The 17,948-nt window shown below is 41.6% G+C and overlaps 1 protein-coding gene and 1 pseudogene across 3 annotated transcripts; one reads left to right on the top strand and one right to left on the bottom strand.

Moving 5' to 3' along the window:
* Positions 1–365: 365 nt before the first annotated feature.
* Positions 366–1,640, top strand: LOC127783037 (leucine-rich repeat extensin-like protein 5; annotated as a pseudogene).
* A 2,822-nt stretch (positions 1,641–4,462) lies between these two features.
* LOC127781783 (nonsense-mediated mRNA decay factor SMG7) lies at positions 4,463–12,902 on the bottom strand. Of its 3 annotated transcripts, none has more exons than XM_052308824.1 (8): positions 12,784–12,902; positions 12,081–12,183; positions 9,835–10,407; positions 9,604–9,726; positions 8,134–8,375; positions 5,990–8,051; positions 5,725–5,863; positions 4,463–5,004 (listed from the first exon to the last, which is right to left on the bottom strand). In XM_052308824.1, exons 2-6 carry the CDS (start codon positions 12,153–12,155, stop codon positions 6,008–6,010), a joined length of 3,057 nt encoding a protein of 1,018 aa, XP_052164784.1. In that variant the 5' UTR covers positions 12,156–12,183; positions 12,784–12,902; the 3' UTR covers positions 4,463–5,004; positions 5,725–5,863; positions 5,990–6,007. The 3 variants fall into 3 exon arrangements, with proteins under 3 accessions (XP_052164784.1, XP_052164785.1, XP_052164786.1); XM_052308825.1 differs by having other exon boundaries at positions 4,463–4,994; XM_052308826.1 differs by having other exon boundaries at positions 8,134–8,363.
* Positions 12,903–17,948: the final 5,046 nt, after the last annotated feature.

The raw sequence follows: 17,948 nt of genomic DNA, 5'->3' as shown, positions 1-17,948 counted from the left end.
TTAGTAAAAGCAAGATATTGCGAGGTTACATAATACTCATGCATTTAGTCATCTACTGACAATGTAGATGTGCAGTACAATAAAGTGAGTAAAAGAAAGTGAGATTTCGTGCGATACTAAAAAAATCTTAACATAAGAAAATAAAGTGAGTTAATTGTTAAATACTTAATAGAATGGCATGAAATCTAATGTCACAGGGATCAATTCATGAAATAAAAATAGCCAGAATAATGATGCAACCATAATCATCAATAATTAGTTCAATGACTTACTCTGCCATGATCATCGTATTGTTGTTTCTCGCACTGCACCATCTTGACTCAATTGCACCAAACTTGGTCCTAAAGTGCATCACTCATGACTCAATGTGCAGAACAGCAGTAAGGCAAGAATTTGGCAACCTCTTACCAAGTACGCTCTCTAGAACTTGACGGTATCCATTTTTGAAACCCCCTTTTGATTTCGACCTTGGATCCAAAGAAAGCTCAAACAATACCTTCAAATCCTTTTGTTCTTGCCTCTTCCACGCATAATGCCTAGACTTTAAGGAAGCTCCGTAACACTGCAATATTAGAAATTCAACAGAAAACTAACATTAATAAACAAACTTCTTTTTTTAGTTCTTATTTGCAAATAATTAGAAATTCCATACAATTAATTCAGACAAATATAAAAAATGTTTGTTACATTTGAGAAATAAATTGAAGTGTCTACTTACAGCCTCGCCACTTCAGGAAAAAACATAAATTTAAGAGTAAAATGCACCAGCGGTCCTTAAACTTGTCAGGAGGTTTCACTTAGGTCCACGAACATGCAAAGTGCACATCGAGGTCTCTAAACTTGGTTTATTGTATCATCCCGGTCCAAAGCCGCGTTTGACCGTGGTCTTGCCTACGTGGCACGCCACGTGGACGATGACATGGAATTTTTTTCTCTTCTCCCTTTTTTTTTGGACCCGCTGTGGCCTCAAAACCTCCTCTCCTCTGCCGCTCGTCTCCTTCTCGCTGACTCGGCCGCCGCCACCGCCGCCTCTCCGCGCCGCGCCGTGCCACCGTAGCTGCTGACGATAAGCTGGCCATAGCGGCGACGGCGGATCCGCGGGCGAAGCCGCCCGCCGCGACGTCGACGCACCACCTCGAGCCGTGGGGGCAGCCGCCGCCGCCGCCGCCAACTCCCTTCGATGGTGGGATCGAGGAGCTTTGGGTGAAGCTCATGGGTCACCTACGAGACGCCGCCAACCGTCTCCGCGTGCCCCAGCCTAGCCCCCCACCCCCGCTGCCGCTGACGACGACAAAGCCCGAGAGCCTACCTGCGGAGATGGACTCCGAGCCCGAGTTCAAGGCCCTGCCTCCGCCTCCACTTCTCGCCCTGCCACAATCGCAAGCGGACGGTGCAGCGAGGCCGTGGAACCTGCTACAGTGGACACGGCGGCGCCCAGCCGCCTCCATGTTGTGGGCGGCGGCGGTGCCCGTGCCGTCCTCGTCCCGACGCCAGAAAGCGCGCCATTCTTGGTGGCACTCACCCCGGAGGAGATCGAGGAGGACATCTATGCGCCGCCGTCCCCTCCCTCCCGTCAGCGCCACTGTCCTCCCTCCTGTCGCGTGCTTGCCTCCAGCACGGCGGCTCGGCGAGTGGAGTAGAGGCTGATGGAAAAGGAGATGGAGGCCCGGCTGTGGAGCTCGTGGTGCAGCGGCCGCCGGAGAGAAAAAAAAATGAAGAAGGGAGAAAAAAAAGGAGAAGAAGGGAGAGAAAAAGAAGAAGGGAGAAAAAAAATTCCATGTCATCGTCCACGTGGCGTGCCACGTTGGTAAGACCACGGTCAAACGAGACTTTGGACCGGGATGATACAATAAACCAAGTTTAGGGATCTCGACGTACGTTTTACAAGTTCGTGTACCTAAGTGAAACCTCACGACAAGTTTAAGGACCGTTGCTGTATTTTACTCTAAATTCAATATCAATCATCATATTTCTAAGTCCTACATTTCTTCTCCAGATTTTAGTACTTAAGGGAAGGGATGATGAGCCATAGTAATTTATAAAAAATACAAATCAAAACAATTATTAAACCTATATCCAGAATATATCCCGGTAGCACACATAATACATCAAGCTGCCACTCAAATGAACAAGAGTACATATTAACTTTTGCTAAAAATAAACCATCCCTTAATTCTTACTTCAAGATCAATCACAAGAAAATTGCATCAAATTAAAGCATATCATCATAAATCTTGAGCACTACTGATTAAAAGAATGGATTGGCCCAAGATGTTATTAGAAAATTTCAGAGGTTGCAGAGTTGGACAAAAAAAGATGGTTTCAGCAGGGGTTCTCACCAACAAGGAGTAAGTAGTGATTGACCGTGAAAACGACGAAAACATAGTGATTGATGGTAAGAGAACCTCCTGGGCACCTTCTCTGTGTACCTCAGGATCTTCGGCTAGGGGCTAGGGGAGCGGGGCCTCCTTGAAGAGATGTCGATGAACGATGAGGTCAGTCTCCTTGAAGATGGCGAAGTCAAGCCGCTTGTTAGGGTCGAATCCATGAATGGACTAGAGACGAAGCTCTGGAGGTGGTGGAGGTCACCGGCCTTGCCGAGGTGGCCAAGCTCCGGTGTCGACAGCGGCGCGCACGGGACTCGGGGAGCGGCGGTGGTGGCGAGCGCGTGGAGGGGGAGCAACACCGGTGAGGCTGGGGGCGCCGGCGACCCGCGTGGGGAAGGCGAAGCGGCGGCGGCGCTTAGGCTAGGTCACGAGACTCGCGACAACACAAGCGTTGCTTCCGCTCCGTATCGTTAAGCTTTACCACAAGTTTTGGAGCGGTAATGGATTTGTACTAGGCCCGGATCTGATTGCAGTGTATTCGATTGCAGGCCACCCAAAACAAACAAACAAATGTAATGGGGTTCAATTAAGGAAAAAGTACACCGAAAGTCCCTCAACTTATCATCGAGTTACAAAATCATCCCCAACCGCAAAAACCAGATATAGAACATCCATCCACTTAGAATCGTTCACTTTAGATCCTTCGGTAGTTTTGACCCCGGTTTTGTCTGACGTGGTGGCTGTCAGCGACCCACGTGGGCCCCACATGTCAGGATGTCACTTCATCACCTCTTTTATTTCCCTTCCTCTCCCTTCATCCTCTTTCTCTCACTATTCTCACTGGGCAAGGCCGGAGGGCAAAGGAGGTTCGGCGACGCGTCGACGGAGGCAATGCCGCCGTCCGCATCCTCGTTGTCACCGCCATGGTGGCCTTCTTCGCCTCTTTCCGCTGAGCGGAGTCGTCAGCGGCGGCTTTCTCCACCGCGTGCCGCCGAGCTTGACGCGGGGGATGCCGCTGGCGGCGGGGCCGTGTCTCGCCATGTAGGAGCCGTCGACGATCCTTGCGTCGCCGTCAACAATACAGCAAAAGCAACAGGGGATAGGGTTCGGCAGGAGCTGGAGCGACAGGAGGCAGGGACAGGCACGATGACGGTGGCTTTCCGGGACCAAGCGTCGTCGCCAGGAGCACAGGAGGCTAGCATCCATGGAGGCGAGCTCGGCAGCATGCCGGCGTCGATTTGTAGGACACCCATCATCTGGCCACCATGACAAAAAGAGAATATTTACCCACCAACAAGCAGATCTGAGAATGCGACTATAAATACCCCCATTCCCCTTCCAAGCCAAGGTTGCTGGTGCTATTGAACATTATTGTCTTTGGCTTGATTTGCATTGAGATCCACTTTTGAGCCTTGCTCTCTTATTTCTCCTCTGCATCAATCTTCAAACTCGGACTTTGTGTGCGTTTGTGTGAAAGTTGTGGATTTAAGTTCGTGTGAGTGTTTTGTGTTGACTTCGTGAAGATTTATTGAGGACGTATTTTATCCCATTGAGATTCTTGCTCCATCCTTTACTTTTGGAGGTTAAGAAGTGCTAGAAGACTAGTTGTTACTTTTGAGCTATCAATCTACATATGGTTAGCTAGCATAAGTTTGTCAAGGCCGAATCTTATCTCCGAAAAGAAAGAGATATCACTAGGGAAAAAAATAGTGAAGTTTATGAAGATCGAATCTCACCTCCGAAAGAGAAGAGATACCACTAGTGGAAGAAATAATGCTTTGTATAAGCTCTCGAGGAAAAGGTTAGTGAAGACCAGGTTTTTGTGAGCTCCTCAAAGAAAATTATAACCCCCTCATGGATTCAAACTTCCAAGGAACAAATTTCAGTGATATCCTTTTCCCTAGCTTTGCTATTGTTTGTGCTTGATATTTTTTATTGTGACTAGCTAGATCCAATTTTCTATTGCGTTTGTCGCTGTTCTGCCATTTTCAGAAATATCCGAACCTCCTTCAGATATATTCGAAAATTTCAGCTTCCGCACCTAATTGAGTTTTTAAATTAGCCTATTCACAACAACCCCCTTCTAAACCTAAATGACCCTTTCAATTATTTGTTTAAGCAACTAACCAAAGAGATTAAAACAAGCACGACATTCGGTATTAAAACAAGCAAGACGTTCGGTACAACATATTACAAGTCAATACGTTTTAAAAGATCAGCTCATCAAGCTGATAATACATTTGGTTCACACACAAATACCAACACGAAACGTTGCTACCATAGCACATCATATGATAGCAACTGCATAATGATTTATCCTTAAGTGTATTTAATGACTTTGCAGTAACAATGTACCACATGAACAGTATAGCTGGAAAGAACATCCACAAGCATGAAGCAGTCATCACCAACTTTATTCATAGCTCTGATCGACAAGAGTACCACCAAAAACAGAATTTCATCCATTCGTTCGTGAAGGCTTCAGTTTCCACGGCAGCAACCAATCCACGGACTTACCTGACGCATCTCAGTAACTGCCCGTATGCAGAATTGCAGATTACTCATTAGGTCAAAACCCTGGGTCTGAGAAGTTAAAGAACTCTCCGTACATATTCTCATCAGACAATGGAAGGGATCATCTAAAATCCCCTTCATAGCCTGGAAGACCTGCCATACCCTGTAAATCAGTAAGTCAACAGGTAAACATCTGTAATTGACATAATCTGATTGTTTAGCATACATTAGTTGTTTAGATGATACGTTTGGTTATTAGTTGAAGAATCTTCTCTGGATAATTACATCATCTGAGCACGTGGTTGGTAGTTGAATTATTTGGGGACTGACGTTCAATTAAAAGATTAGACAAATTTTCAAGTTAAAATTTGATAATAACTTCAGATTCTAGCGTATCATGAGGCAGAAATTAATAGGAAAAAACAAAATATCAAAACTAAAAAGTAATTTGCACTATTAATTTAGCTGGTATAAATCAATTAAAGAATTGTGACAGAGACAATCGTCTCCAGGGGATTACAAATGAACTCCTAATATTAGCAAGGAAATAAATGATTGAATCAGGGAGATGTAATTCAATTATTCATTTATCAAGAAACACATAATCTTAGATAAACAGTCTAATGGGGCAAAGGTAGGGCTAGATAAAGTTTATGCGTCTTCTCATTCATAAGAGTATGAAACAAAGCAAAAAAGGAGTAAAATGACCATGCTACCCATACTATACTTAAATTTCTTGGTAATAGGAGAGATGATGGTGTTAGTGAGGTGTATTAGGTGAGATATTAGTGTAAGAGAGAGACTGATAAATGAGGACAAAACAAGGAATAGAAGCATTACAAAATGAAATGGAGTACCACAGTTAAGTGCATTCAAAACTTACCAGTTCCAAGGGTAGCACTTGTTATGCTTCCAAGACAAGCATCTTCCAAAAGAAACATTACATGACAGGGCTGTACTTATCAAGGCCGAATTCAAGTGTCAATCTTCGCCACTTACTCCCAACAGATTCTCAGCAAATCCTGAAACCAAAAGAGAATATAATACATTTGAACCAGAGAATTTCAGTGTATTTGTACAACAAAAGGAGGTGAGTTCTGCATCCAAAAACTCTATCAAAATTGAGGCACCCAAGAAAAAAAATTAACCTTCATGGTACAAGCTAGTCACACAAGGTAATTGCCAGACCATGCAGATTGTGCTGGTAATTGTTCCGCCAGTGGACCATTTTGCTGGTTCCCTTGCTGAAAATTAAGTTCTGGAAGTTGCTTTGTGGGCCCAAAAAGGTGGAAATCCTGCCACTGTTTTTCATCGCTACCTCTAGGATGCATGCTGAAAGCTTGTTTTCCAGGAAAAGGAAAGGGAGTGGTGAAAGTACTGCTGGCAGTGGTAACATTTGAATGTGCAAAACGCTGATTATTGACATAATCCAGTGATGACCTGTAGCCATCCAACCAGATGCCGTCATTGGTCTGAACATGCTGGCCATTGCCAGCTAAAATGGAATCATCCTGTCGCTTTGGAGGGGCATTGTTAAATCCTGGAGGAGGGCCAACATGTCTTCCAGGACGGCTGACAGGATTTTTCTTTGATACACCATCAGAAGATACTACTGACGGCAGAACTGAATAGAAGGCAGAAGGGATGGTAACTTCAGTATGTTTATACTGACCAATCATTGGATTTGTACTATTCATAGTAGCTTGAGCAGATACCTGAGGCACATTTCCCACAGACTGTAATCCACTGAGTCCACCATTCACTCTTTGATCCAGAAATCCACTTGCACCTATGTTAACATTTTTTAATGCACTCAATAAGAATGAATCTTGCCCAGGGAGTATGGCTGTATTATCTGGGTTACTGAAACAACCGAGTGACGATGGAGGTGTACGCTGATCCGAAATTATATTGGAAAAGCTCGCCATAGGGACTGTATCCAGTGAGCCAACAAGTGGTGCACCAGTGCTTACCCAGTTATGATCAGGTGCTTTCAGAGACTCAAAAATATCAGATGTTGACCTTGCACCAACACCAGGAATCACATGTTGCCCAGCATTGGCTGCCCAACCAAGAGAAGAGATTGGGAGAGATTGAACATAAACATTGGGAGTCAGAACCGGTCCATTGCTCTGATATGTCATTGGTGGTGGTGCACCATCATTTGACCAATTGACATCAGACACCACCACTGGCTGTAATAACTCATTACTAGTCTGTTCTGAAGTAACTCTCGGAAGCTTTTCAGAAACTGGAGGCTTGAAAACTATTTCTTCATCATCATCTCCATCAAGAAAGAGTTGTGCCTTTGACTGAAGCACACCTAGATCTTCTGCGACAGAACCAATTTTACTGGAGACTTCAGGTTCCTGTTGTATGTGATTTGTTGTCTGCGCATTGGAAGATACAACAAGAGGAACAGAAGAAGCAGGAGGAGGAGGTTCTGAAGCCATAAGGAACTTTTTTGAGGATGCATCAAAATATATTCGCAGCTGATCAATTTGAACGAAATTTAACAGCGCCTTCCCTGCAGCAAGAATCCTTTCTACACGTGCTTTTTTCTCCTTGGTACCTCCATCACTTCCAAAACCTTGCTTGGTGGAGAAGTCCAAGATACCTTGAGCAGGTACCAAAGGCAAAAACCCTCTTAACTCAACATCCTCCCACAACGCAAGCCTGTTCCCAGTTTCACCCTCCTCATATGTGCCCATGTCAAAAAAGCAAGTTTCATCATTATCACCATCGACATGTGCGAGACCAGTCAAAATGAGCTTATTCATAAATGGCACGCATTGACTCCAGAAGAAAGATCTTGCATCGGCTTGCTTTTCATCCATCTCAGAACTAGCCACAAAATCTGGATGGCACGCCAGCCATTCAATGAAGACCAAAATAGCTGGCAAGTAGATACTTGATGCAACATCATGAAGCTCTGCGCATCTTTTGAGAAGGTATCCAACAAATTCAAAGGCTGCAGCAAATGCATTTTGAAGAAGAACTCTGCGTTGCACAATTTCAGCATATGATTGATTATCTGCGTCTTTGTTTGCATTGTGCACTGTGAATATAAGGATAGCAATAAGCTTAACAACAGAAAGCGCGTTTTCAGCAGCCTCAACACCAAAATTAAGCTCCTCGTAAGGACCAGATGAAAGAAGAATTTGCAAATCGCTGATAACTGTAGCAGACAACTCCCCAAATGTTTCCAAGCTATTAGAGGAAAAAAGCAAGACATTTTAGGAGACAAAGAAAGAGAGAATAAGATGAGTCACAGAAGTGTTTTACGAAGTACCTTGTCCTTGTGAAAAGAATTCCATTGAGGCGAACAAATCGAATATAGAAAGCCTTCAGTATTTCTTGAATACTGTGCTCTCGCTCCTTTGAATTTTCTTCTGTACTAGAACCTTTGGGCTGAAATCTTGTCTCACCCCTTCCTCTGGCCCTACCAACTGATCTGGATGGCAAGCTCTTAGCGTTGGGAACCTTGCTATTACCTGATAGCTGAGCATAGATATCATGATTCTGCATATGAAACTATAAGCGTTTGAGATCCACCGCACAGCAAAATTCGGATTCTGAATTTGCTCATCAAATATAATAAGAAGCTGACAGGAGAAACCCCCTAGGCACTTGTACACACTGGTCCAAATCTACTGCAAGGCTAAACGGTGCATTTCTCCATTCTTGTGTTATGTGCATCAGATACTATAAAGAACTCCCTCAAAAAATTATAGGGCGTATATTATTTGAAGAAGTCTTTTGAGAAAATTATATGATGTGTTTTATTATAAAATATATTTACAATACTTATAAAACTAATAATGTTTTATAAAAGCTCTTAGAAGGATGAATCTATTGGTATAACTTCTATGCACTAAATATACTTATAATTTGACAACCGTTGGTCAAAATAAAAAAAAAGTGACCTTTTCAAAATATTATACTTCCTCCACCCCACGGAGGGAGTACACTCTATAGTTTTCTAGGGAGGAAGTATGAAAGACGCGCTGCAATCAATGAAAGAACAGCTGTACAATAATAATATAAGTAAGAATGTTTTTATTGACCCAGTTGGTAAACTGCAGAACATTTCTTATCTTATGGAATCTAAATAAGATTATAAAAATTGAAGATGTTTTTATCAGTATTTTGGTAGGTCATTCGTATTTGAGTCGGTTTTTAAGTTCGTTCACTTTTGGAAATACAGATCTGTGTTTGAGTCGGTTTTTAAGTTTGTTCGCTTTTGGATACAAAAGACATCTTATAAGATATCTCTTTAAAAAATCTCGCATGCTAACTTGGGACGCTTTTGGAAATACAAAAGGAGTCGTATAAGAAATCATTTTAAAAAAACTCGCATGCTAACTTGAGACGAGAGTCAGACTCCTAATTACAACTCATGATTTTCTAAAAATATATATATACAAGCGAATTCCCACAATGATTTTCACCCAAGATAAACCGTATAACAATAAAAATAAGACTAAAATAGCCTTCACCCGTTGCAACACACGGGCATTTTTTCTAGTCTAAATAAGAATTCCACAAGTGGATAATAATAGGCTAAACACCAGTAAAGATACGAATTTTCTGTGTACAAACTGTTGAACAACGGAATCCAACAAGATCGACTATCTCCTAGCTAGATAAAATCATGCAGTATCATTTCAAGGTTCACCAAGGAAAAATAGCTTCAACACCCAATCACAATACTGGAAAACAAGGATCATACTAAAGTAGTATCATGAAGGTAGCATAATACCTTGTCAAATGCGAGAATCAAGTTTTCCCTCGCTGCAGAAAAAGGATTATCCACAGCTAAGCTACGGAAGTACCTATAGATAGCTGTTACCTCATCTCCAGCATATGATGCCAGTATTGCAAGCTGAGCAAGAACACAAAAACCTTTTCATCAGTACCATCGCCATTCAAGCACACAAAACAAGTTTTGTACTAATGGTGCAGAAAATTACTACAGTGACATGCTGCATACCTGATGATGTGGGTTGCCATTCGAAGGGCACAGCGAAGCTGCTTCCTTGTAGTAGATAGAGGCTGCAGCATATTCACGACTTGCATAATCCACATCCCCATACAGACCTTTGTATCGGGTAAGATCTCCTAAATATATCAAACAGCGATAGCATGACAACAAGCCTTTTTTCACCCCAACCACTTTCTTCCCATCTTTATCAGGAACAACAGAACTATCAGGACCCTCAGAGAAGTAGCCCAACGGAAGCCCATAAGTAGACCGAATTTTCAGCATCAAGTCATGATAGAAACCAGTTGCTTCTGAGAGGAAACTTCTAACAGAAGATCTGATCCTCTTGATCCGATCAGGATTGGCATTGTTCTTCCCAGCAGAGACAATATGAGCTCGGAATTCCTCAATTCTTTTGTAGTGCAACTGCCACAGAAGATATTCTATCTCATGTTTTTCAGAGAAGTCATGATCAGCAAGGATTATCTTTTCATAGTTCTCACGCATCTGAAACCATATGTTAGGATCTGATGGCACTTTGGACTGTGCTGACCTTCGCAGACGACTTTCATGTTCAGCGTTCTGCAGAAGTAACATCATTATCATTACTCACTCGTATACACTATCTATTTCAACATAAGGTTTCATGTCTTGAAATAAACTATAGAAGTGGAAGAAACACCATGTGAAAGCACCAGGAGAGAATTTTAGTGAAGGAATTAAAAGGAACAGACATAAGCATTCAATAAATAGTAAAAGGAAATAGGCCATATGCATCCAATAAATAGTAAAAGGAAATAGGCACTCCAAAGCTAGATCAAGGACATCAAAATTCTAAAAGCTTTAACATCTCAACTCAGAAGCCAAAAAAGGTGACCTATCTATATACATATTATGAACAATGAGCAGTCAACTGTTCCACAAAACCATGGACAGCTTTTTCATTTGGTGGAGATCACATACATTTCAAATCTGCATCTAGTTTAAAGTTAACTCAGTTCCATGAACAACGTGATTATGGTCATAAACTTCTCTCGGACATCGTCAGATAGCATTAACCCACAGAGAGGAAAACGAATACACATTCCAGTATGCCAACTAGTAGTAGATTATACAGAGGTTTTTCACTTCTTGGCGCTTTTTCCACAAGGCTTCAACAAACATGAATTAAAAATACAGCATTGTTTGAAACACAGTTTACCCCATCAACACAGGAACCCATATATATACCACAAAATACATATGTTACAAACATGAAATATAAAATATATAGCTACCACCCCATTTGCTCTATATCTATTTACCAATATGACTAAATAATTGCCCCATAATTAATCCACCTCACAGCTAGCTGTAGCTAGCAAATGCCACATCACAAAGCACAGGAACATAAAACTGTTAGCTTTAATACAAGTGAATGTTTTAAATTCATCACCTGGAACATTTCCATTTTTCAATCAAGCAAATTGTAATGCTGACCATGCTAATGTGGTTCATTTGGTCAAGTGAAACTGTTTAAAGGGGATGGAAATTTGTGGGCACAAAAGTTCAGTTACAACTCAAGCACGTGTGTGCAACTATCGATTAATGTGCAAGCTAACTAGCACCGTGGGACGAATGCGGTATAAATGGGAAGAAGCCAGAACCAAGGGCATATCACAAAGGGGACAAGACATAATGTGCACAGTTCTGCTGCATTTTCCCTAATGGTAAAAGTACATACAGAAAAATGTCCTACACACATGCATGAACAGGTGACAAAGGCAGGTAACAAAAGATGTTTTTAGGAGAAAGAAAATAACCAAAGATGTAACTATTGCATTGTTTACAAGAAAATATAACAGCCCTGGACAAACCGACAAACACAATTAGACAATTGCAGTTACAGATAGATGAAATAGTGAGCATTAGATAGGATAGTATGATCTGGTGCGAGGAAGACAAAGCAATGCGATGTATACAGCGATAGCACACACAGATAGGGAAAGTCAACGCTCAGTAAGCAATGTCTGGGACAAAGGACAGAAGGAACAGTCACATAGAGATGACTGTAAACATGGAATGAGATGGATGGTGACAGGAGATCATCTGCGCAACTCAGCTCACAGGACCACAGTATGCCAAAAACAGTTGCATGTTAGCTGTTTGAAGAGGGTTCATGACAACTTCACACATATACCATTAATCTTTTCCTTGCATGCTACTACAGAAACTCACAGGCAATGCAGATTGCAGAAACATTGAAAAGAGCAAACCTTCTTTAAGAGCCGCTGTGCAAGCTCCCTTGATGATGGGGAAGCAGTAGCTTTATCCATCGGAACGGTCATCATCCATCAATCACATATGGGGTCAACTACGCTGCGGAGGGGAATTAACAAGAAGTCAACACCAAATCTCAAGAGGTAAAAACATGCAGCTTAGTAGTACAAAGTAAAGCCTACCAGACACCACACTCAACTACCGCGCTAAAGGGGGGAAATAGCCTAAACAGAACCGAGGAACTACGCTGCATCCACGACGGGATGAAGCTTCCGGCTGCATCCACGACGGGATGAAGCTTCCGCGACCGTAACAACCCAAAAAGCTGCTCGACCCATCGCCCGCGCACAACATCATCCCAAAACCTAAACGCAATTTCACTAGAAACCCTAGGTGAAGAATCCACCTACCGACCCAGACGATCGCCCAAGAAACCCTAGGAACAACTAACGCTAGCGGATCGAAACCCCCAAGAGGCGAATCGAGCAGCCAGCATGAAAGAACAATCCCCCGAAAAAAGGAACCACCAAAGATCCCGCGGGGAGCCCGACCAAGTCGAGCCGCTGAATCGGTGGTCTCCCGAGCCGAGGCCGACCAATTGGGCGGACGCCGGCGCCGAATCCCCGCGGGACACAGGGGATTCGATGAGGCGAGGCGCGGGGGAGGGAGGGAGGGAGGAAGAGCGGGGGGTGTCCGTACCTCGTCGAGCAGGAGGATGCAGAGGGGAATTAGGAAGCGGAGAGGAGAGGAGAGGGGAGGGAAGAGAGGGGGGCTATCGTTATAGGCGTGAGTCGCGTCGTGGCGGTGTTGGAATTGGCTTTGGCACGTCCAGTCCAGGTCAAACCCAAGGTGGGGAGGCGAGACAGGAGGCGGTGCGAGAGGCTGCCAGCGGGGACCACCGTCGGTTATTGTGTTCTTTTTTCCGACGTCATTTCTCTTCTTTTCTTTTTATTTAGGCTATCTATTTTCAACTTTTTTTTCTTCTTCCTTATGTACGAAGATTTACAAGACTACAAAATTCATAATAAACTAGCCATAGCTCAAGTTTGTTATAAAACTAAAAATTCAAAATTTAGAACCACAAAACAAGAGGTTTCAGAGCATCTTCAGCAATAGACCTTATTTTAAAGCCCCTAAAAATTAAATGAGGGATGCTCCCATCTTCCAATGATAAAAAAATACCTCCAACTCTAGCAATAGCCCATATTTTTTAGCCCCTACTCATGTTTCTCTTTTATTTTAACATGCAATCCTTGTTTACACTGTGTTTAACACCACAATAATTAAACATAAATATTTCTAACGCGTATAATTGAACCATAGTTAAATTTACAATTTCAAACGCCACAATTCAAATCCAAAATCAAAATTTTCAAACATGTAAATATGGTGTGGGCAGAATGCCATATACAACAACATGCAACCCAAAATTTATAGTTCACCAATGAAAACAAAAATTTCTCACCAACATGTCATTGGCTGTCTCCATATCACCACAATAGGCTATGTGAACCTAGTGATGCATTATTTTTTTTGCGGAGATGCATTATATAATTTAAAAATAACACACCCCACAAGAATGAATGGTTCGTTCATAAAAATAGCAAATCTAAAAGTAGTATATATCCTACTAGCAAATGACACTTAGATAATTGCAGAAATTAACACAAAAGGACTCCAAGAACCAATCGTGGAAATGACATATCCTACTAGCAAAGGACACGTGGATCATCCAAAACGATCCAACTTATTCCATCGAAGTGCTCAAACTTCTCCATTACGGCCACCAAACTCACCTCCAAAGCCACTACTACCATCAAATCCACCATTGAGGGCAGCCACCTTTGAAGCTGCAATTTGTGTCCTCATAGCCAACACATATGTTCTCACATCTAGTTCCAAGATGGAAACATTACAAAACATGATCTTCTGTTCTTGATCCCACACTAACTTACGCTCAGCAAATAAGAGCTTACGCTCTTGAATCTCCTTAGTTTCCTTCCATCTCTCTTCTTTCACTTTAGCTTCTTTCTCTTTGGCGTCAAGCAAATCTTTCATCGCCTCCTTGTATGGTCCATCTTCTCCATTCTTCATCTTCTCCTTTGCTTGCTTCCTACCCATTGGCCTTTTTTTAGCACTTGGCTGTAATAAATCAGAAGTTGTACTCTTCCTAGCATCATCTCCTTCTTCATCTTCTTCACCAGCACTCTCAATTGGGGTCGAAGACTTCCTAGACCTTGGCCTCTTGTGGGATTCTAGAGTTTGAAACTTTGGAGAATTCCTCAACTTGAGCCAACAATGATTAAACTGAAATGCCCTATTCTTCGGTGCATTGGATGAATACATTGCCTCGGCTTCAAGAACCTGAAGCAAAATTCAAGTGTTAGTTCACATACATGCAAAATTGTTATTAATAATAATGAATAACAATTTAACTTACAAGCTCTTGATGTGGTATGCCACTTGGATGTCGACGCTCAATTTGCTCGTAGCAGCCCTGAAACTTGCTTACTTCCTTCTGAATGTTACCCCAACGGTGCTCAAGAGAGTTTGCATTCCTATCAGACTCAAAATCACGGTTAGCATGGTAGTGCTCTGCAATCCTTTGCCAATATGCCTTCCCTGGTTGCTCATTGCCAATAATAGGATCCGAGCTAATGCTTTGCCATGAAATGCACAGTTGAATGTCCTCCTTACGATTAAAGTTGCTTGATCTTTTGGCTCTTCCTTTTTGCACCATTTGTTGAAGTATGAAGGTCTTCATTTTGCATTGGCAAGGAATATGCCTCAACATGGGTCTCTTCGGACATCATGCACACAAAGGAATCACATTCATTTGCCATCACAATCTAGTCACTGCAATAAGTAGATAAATTGACAACTTCTCCAATCAATCTCAGGAAAAATGGCAGATACTAGCTAATATATGTTGGTAGAATGCATAATGGTAGCAAATTTTTCCAATCATTAGAATTTAGAACAGGTTATGCTAGAGCTCTACAAAATTGAATTAAAAAGAAAACCATATAGCACCCCAAAGCAGCTTATTTTTTTTCTCTTTTTTAACAGTCTACTCGAAGAACCTGCATATAACTAACGTCGGTACAAATAAAATTGTGTAGCTCAGGAAATTAAGCAGCACTACACCCATACCCTCTAGAATACGATCACAAGATTTCAGCTGGCATAGTGTCTCAAAGTCATGCATATTAAAAACCACACTGAAAACCATATAGCACTATCCAAAATTTCAGTTACAGTTTTTTTTTGTGTTGACCTTATTACTAATGCAATTGTTTGACTACTTGAAATCAATCATCATTACATGAGCTCACCTGACCATATTATACATGGATTCAGATTTTCATTTTGTCAATGAAGGAGTTACTATCCAAACTATGTTTCCTATACGCGTATGCATGGCTACTTTTCATATTTCTAAAACTACAAGATTAGGGAACCTACTTTCGATAAATTAGATTATTCAGGAAAAAATCAATCAGATCATTCCAAAGAAAGTATAATTACATATGGATTATGAGATTAATTATTGTATTAATTAATAGTAAAAAATTTGAGGAAAACAAAATCACATAATAAAAAAACAAAACCATCTCATCGTGGAAGGTTAGTTCCTACCCATTTCTTCTCCAAATATACATTTTCGTACTGACAACTTTTCTCTCGAACACGCTAGGTGCTACCATATAACTCAATCCACAAATCCACTGGAAAAATGAAAACATGATACCTTCAACTAGCGCCAGGGAGAAGGGCATCAGGATCTAGGGAGGATATTGCCGGGTGGGCAGGTGGCCGGCCAGGAAGGAGGGCACCAGGGAGGACGCCTGCAGGGGAGGAGGGTGCCGCCGCTCCGGCAAGGAGGAGGACGTTGGGAAGGAGGAGGCCTACCGGGGAGGAGTGTGACGGGCAGGGAGGAGGGCGCCACCCAGGATGAGGGCGCCGGCAGGGGAGGAGGGCGCCGGCCAGGAGGAGCGGCGTAGATCCGTGGAGGCGCTGCTAGCGGGATATTTCGCACGAAAAAAGAAGTGCCCGCGCGTCTCTGCCGCGGATGGGGGCTGCGGAGAAAGCCCCGGGGACTGGGGGCCTAAGGGGATAATTTGAAGGCCTTCCTACTTTAGGGGCTTTAGTAGGGACCTTGTTGGACCTGATTTTTTTAGTCTCAACTCTCAAAATTAGTATAGGGGCTGTGTTTAGGACCTCTATTGGAGATGCTCTGTAGGGGCCTTGTTGGACCTGATTTTTTAGTCTCAACTCTCAAAATTAGTATAGGGGCTGTGTTTAGGACCTCTACTGGAGATGCTCTTAGCATTGAATTAATTGAAAACTCCAAATTTGTATAGGTAGGTCCTCAACTATATTAAAATAACATGATGGAATATGGAGTATTGCAATAAACTTGTCACTGAATATTTTGAGATACTAGACGTAATCCCACGCATTTGCTACATGGCTATTTTGTGTTTCTCTGTAAATAAAATTCTTATGATAGTGGGAGTATCTTTTATAGAGTTGTATAATTTGACTTTACCATGCAAATACATTTCATATCAAAAGTACCTACACACAATTTTTACACAATGGTTTTCTTCTTGATTTGAGTTACTATCTCTCGTATTAGATTGGGGGCATAGCTCTTGTTATGGTATTTCACTCACAAGTATATTTTGTACCAACCAAATAGTGTACTATTCATTCAAAAGTAGGAGTAACTACATAGGAGTAACAATGTATGGCATGTGTTTTAATGCAATCATGCAGTAAAATGGGGAACAGCAAAGATAGTTGAATACCAATCACTTAAAACTGTGAGCATATGCTAATAAAAATCGGCAAATATTGTACAAATGTGTGTACAGAATCCACAAATGGCCTAGATAACATAAAAAATAAACTTAATATATACAACCTACTCTAAATGTGTCGTTAATGATAGATTTCAAACTGAAATAAAATATCAAGATGATTTGCAATGTGAGAATAAATGTATGTGAAGAATTATGAAAACCAAAAAAATTATATGCTTTAATATCAAAATTTCAAGATGGTTAATAAATGTTGGTGTATGTGTTTTGTAAATATTTTGCTTTAAATGAAAATCACATTGCGAGGCAAAGCCATGGCAATACTTTAAGTCAAAAATTAATTTTGGTGTATGTGTAAAGAAAAATCAGGAAACCACAATGACCAATAATGAAAACTTGCTAATCCACATCAAACTTGCACGTGTAATTCCATTATTTGTTGTGTATTTATTGTTTCAACAAATTATGCAATAGAAAATATACCGTACGATGTACGTAAAATAAAGTATGCTTCTTGTGTTGACCTAACACTCACCTTGTACTACATGCATGTAAAGAAATCAAGCTTGTGCATTTGCTTATATTGGCATGAAACTATGGCAATGAAGTAATTATCAGTGTTATGGTATCATAATTATCCGTGAATTTAGTTTGATTTTTTAATTGATCACAGTCGAGCTGCATCTATACTAATATAAAAAGGAGGAGTTACCCCCTTGCAATCCTACTGGTGAAATCATTGTTGACGGTCGTTATCGATCAGTTTCGACTGTCAATATTACTAAAATAGAGGAGAACTAGTGATGCTTGCAATGCATATATCTGTTAGAATAATAATATTCCACTAGTATTAGGTATACTAACCTTTTGCAGAGAATGACAATAAAGTGGAGGAGAATCGACATCAACTTAGATGATAAATCAATCGGACGGTGTCGAGAATATGTATGGATGGGCTAAGAACTCAGAAATAACACGACACATTGGGCCAAAATTCACAAGTCTACATAAAGGAGCAACAGAGGAGGCCGCCAGCCG

This window comes from Oryza glaberrima, chromosome 8 (assembly GCF_000147395.1).
Source record: "Oryza glaberrima chromosome 8, OglaRS2, whole genome shotgun sequence".
Classification (NCBI taxonomy): Eukaryota; Viridiplantae; Streptophyta; class Magnoliopsida; order Poales; family Poaceae; genus Oryza; species Oryza glaberrima.
This window is presented reverse-complemented; position numbering and strand designations above follow the sequence as displayed.

Bases quoted from the DNA above. Each gene is read 5' to 3' on its own strand.
- LOC127781783 (XM_052308824.1), bottom strand. From the start codon at position 12,155: ATGATGACCGTTCCGATGGATAAAGCTACTGCTTCCCCATCATCAAGG. The intron at 10,408-12,080 runs GTTTGCTCTTTT...TTACTTCTGCAG, and splicing joins CACAGCGGCTCTTAAAGAAG to AACGCTGAACATGAAAGTCG. The intron at 9,727-9,834 runs GTATGCAGCATG...GTTCTTGCTCAG, and splicing joins ATGGCAACCCACATCATCAG to CTTGCAATACTGGCATCATA.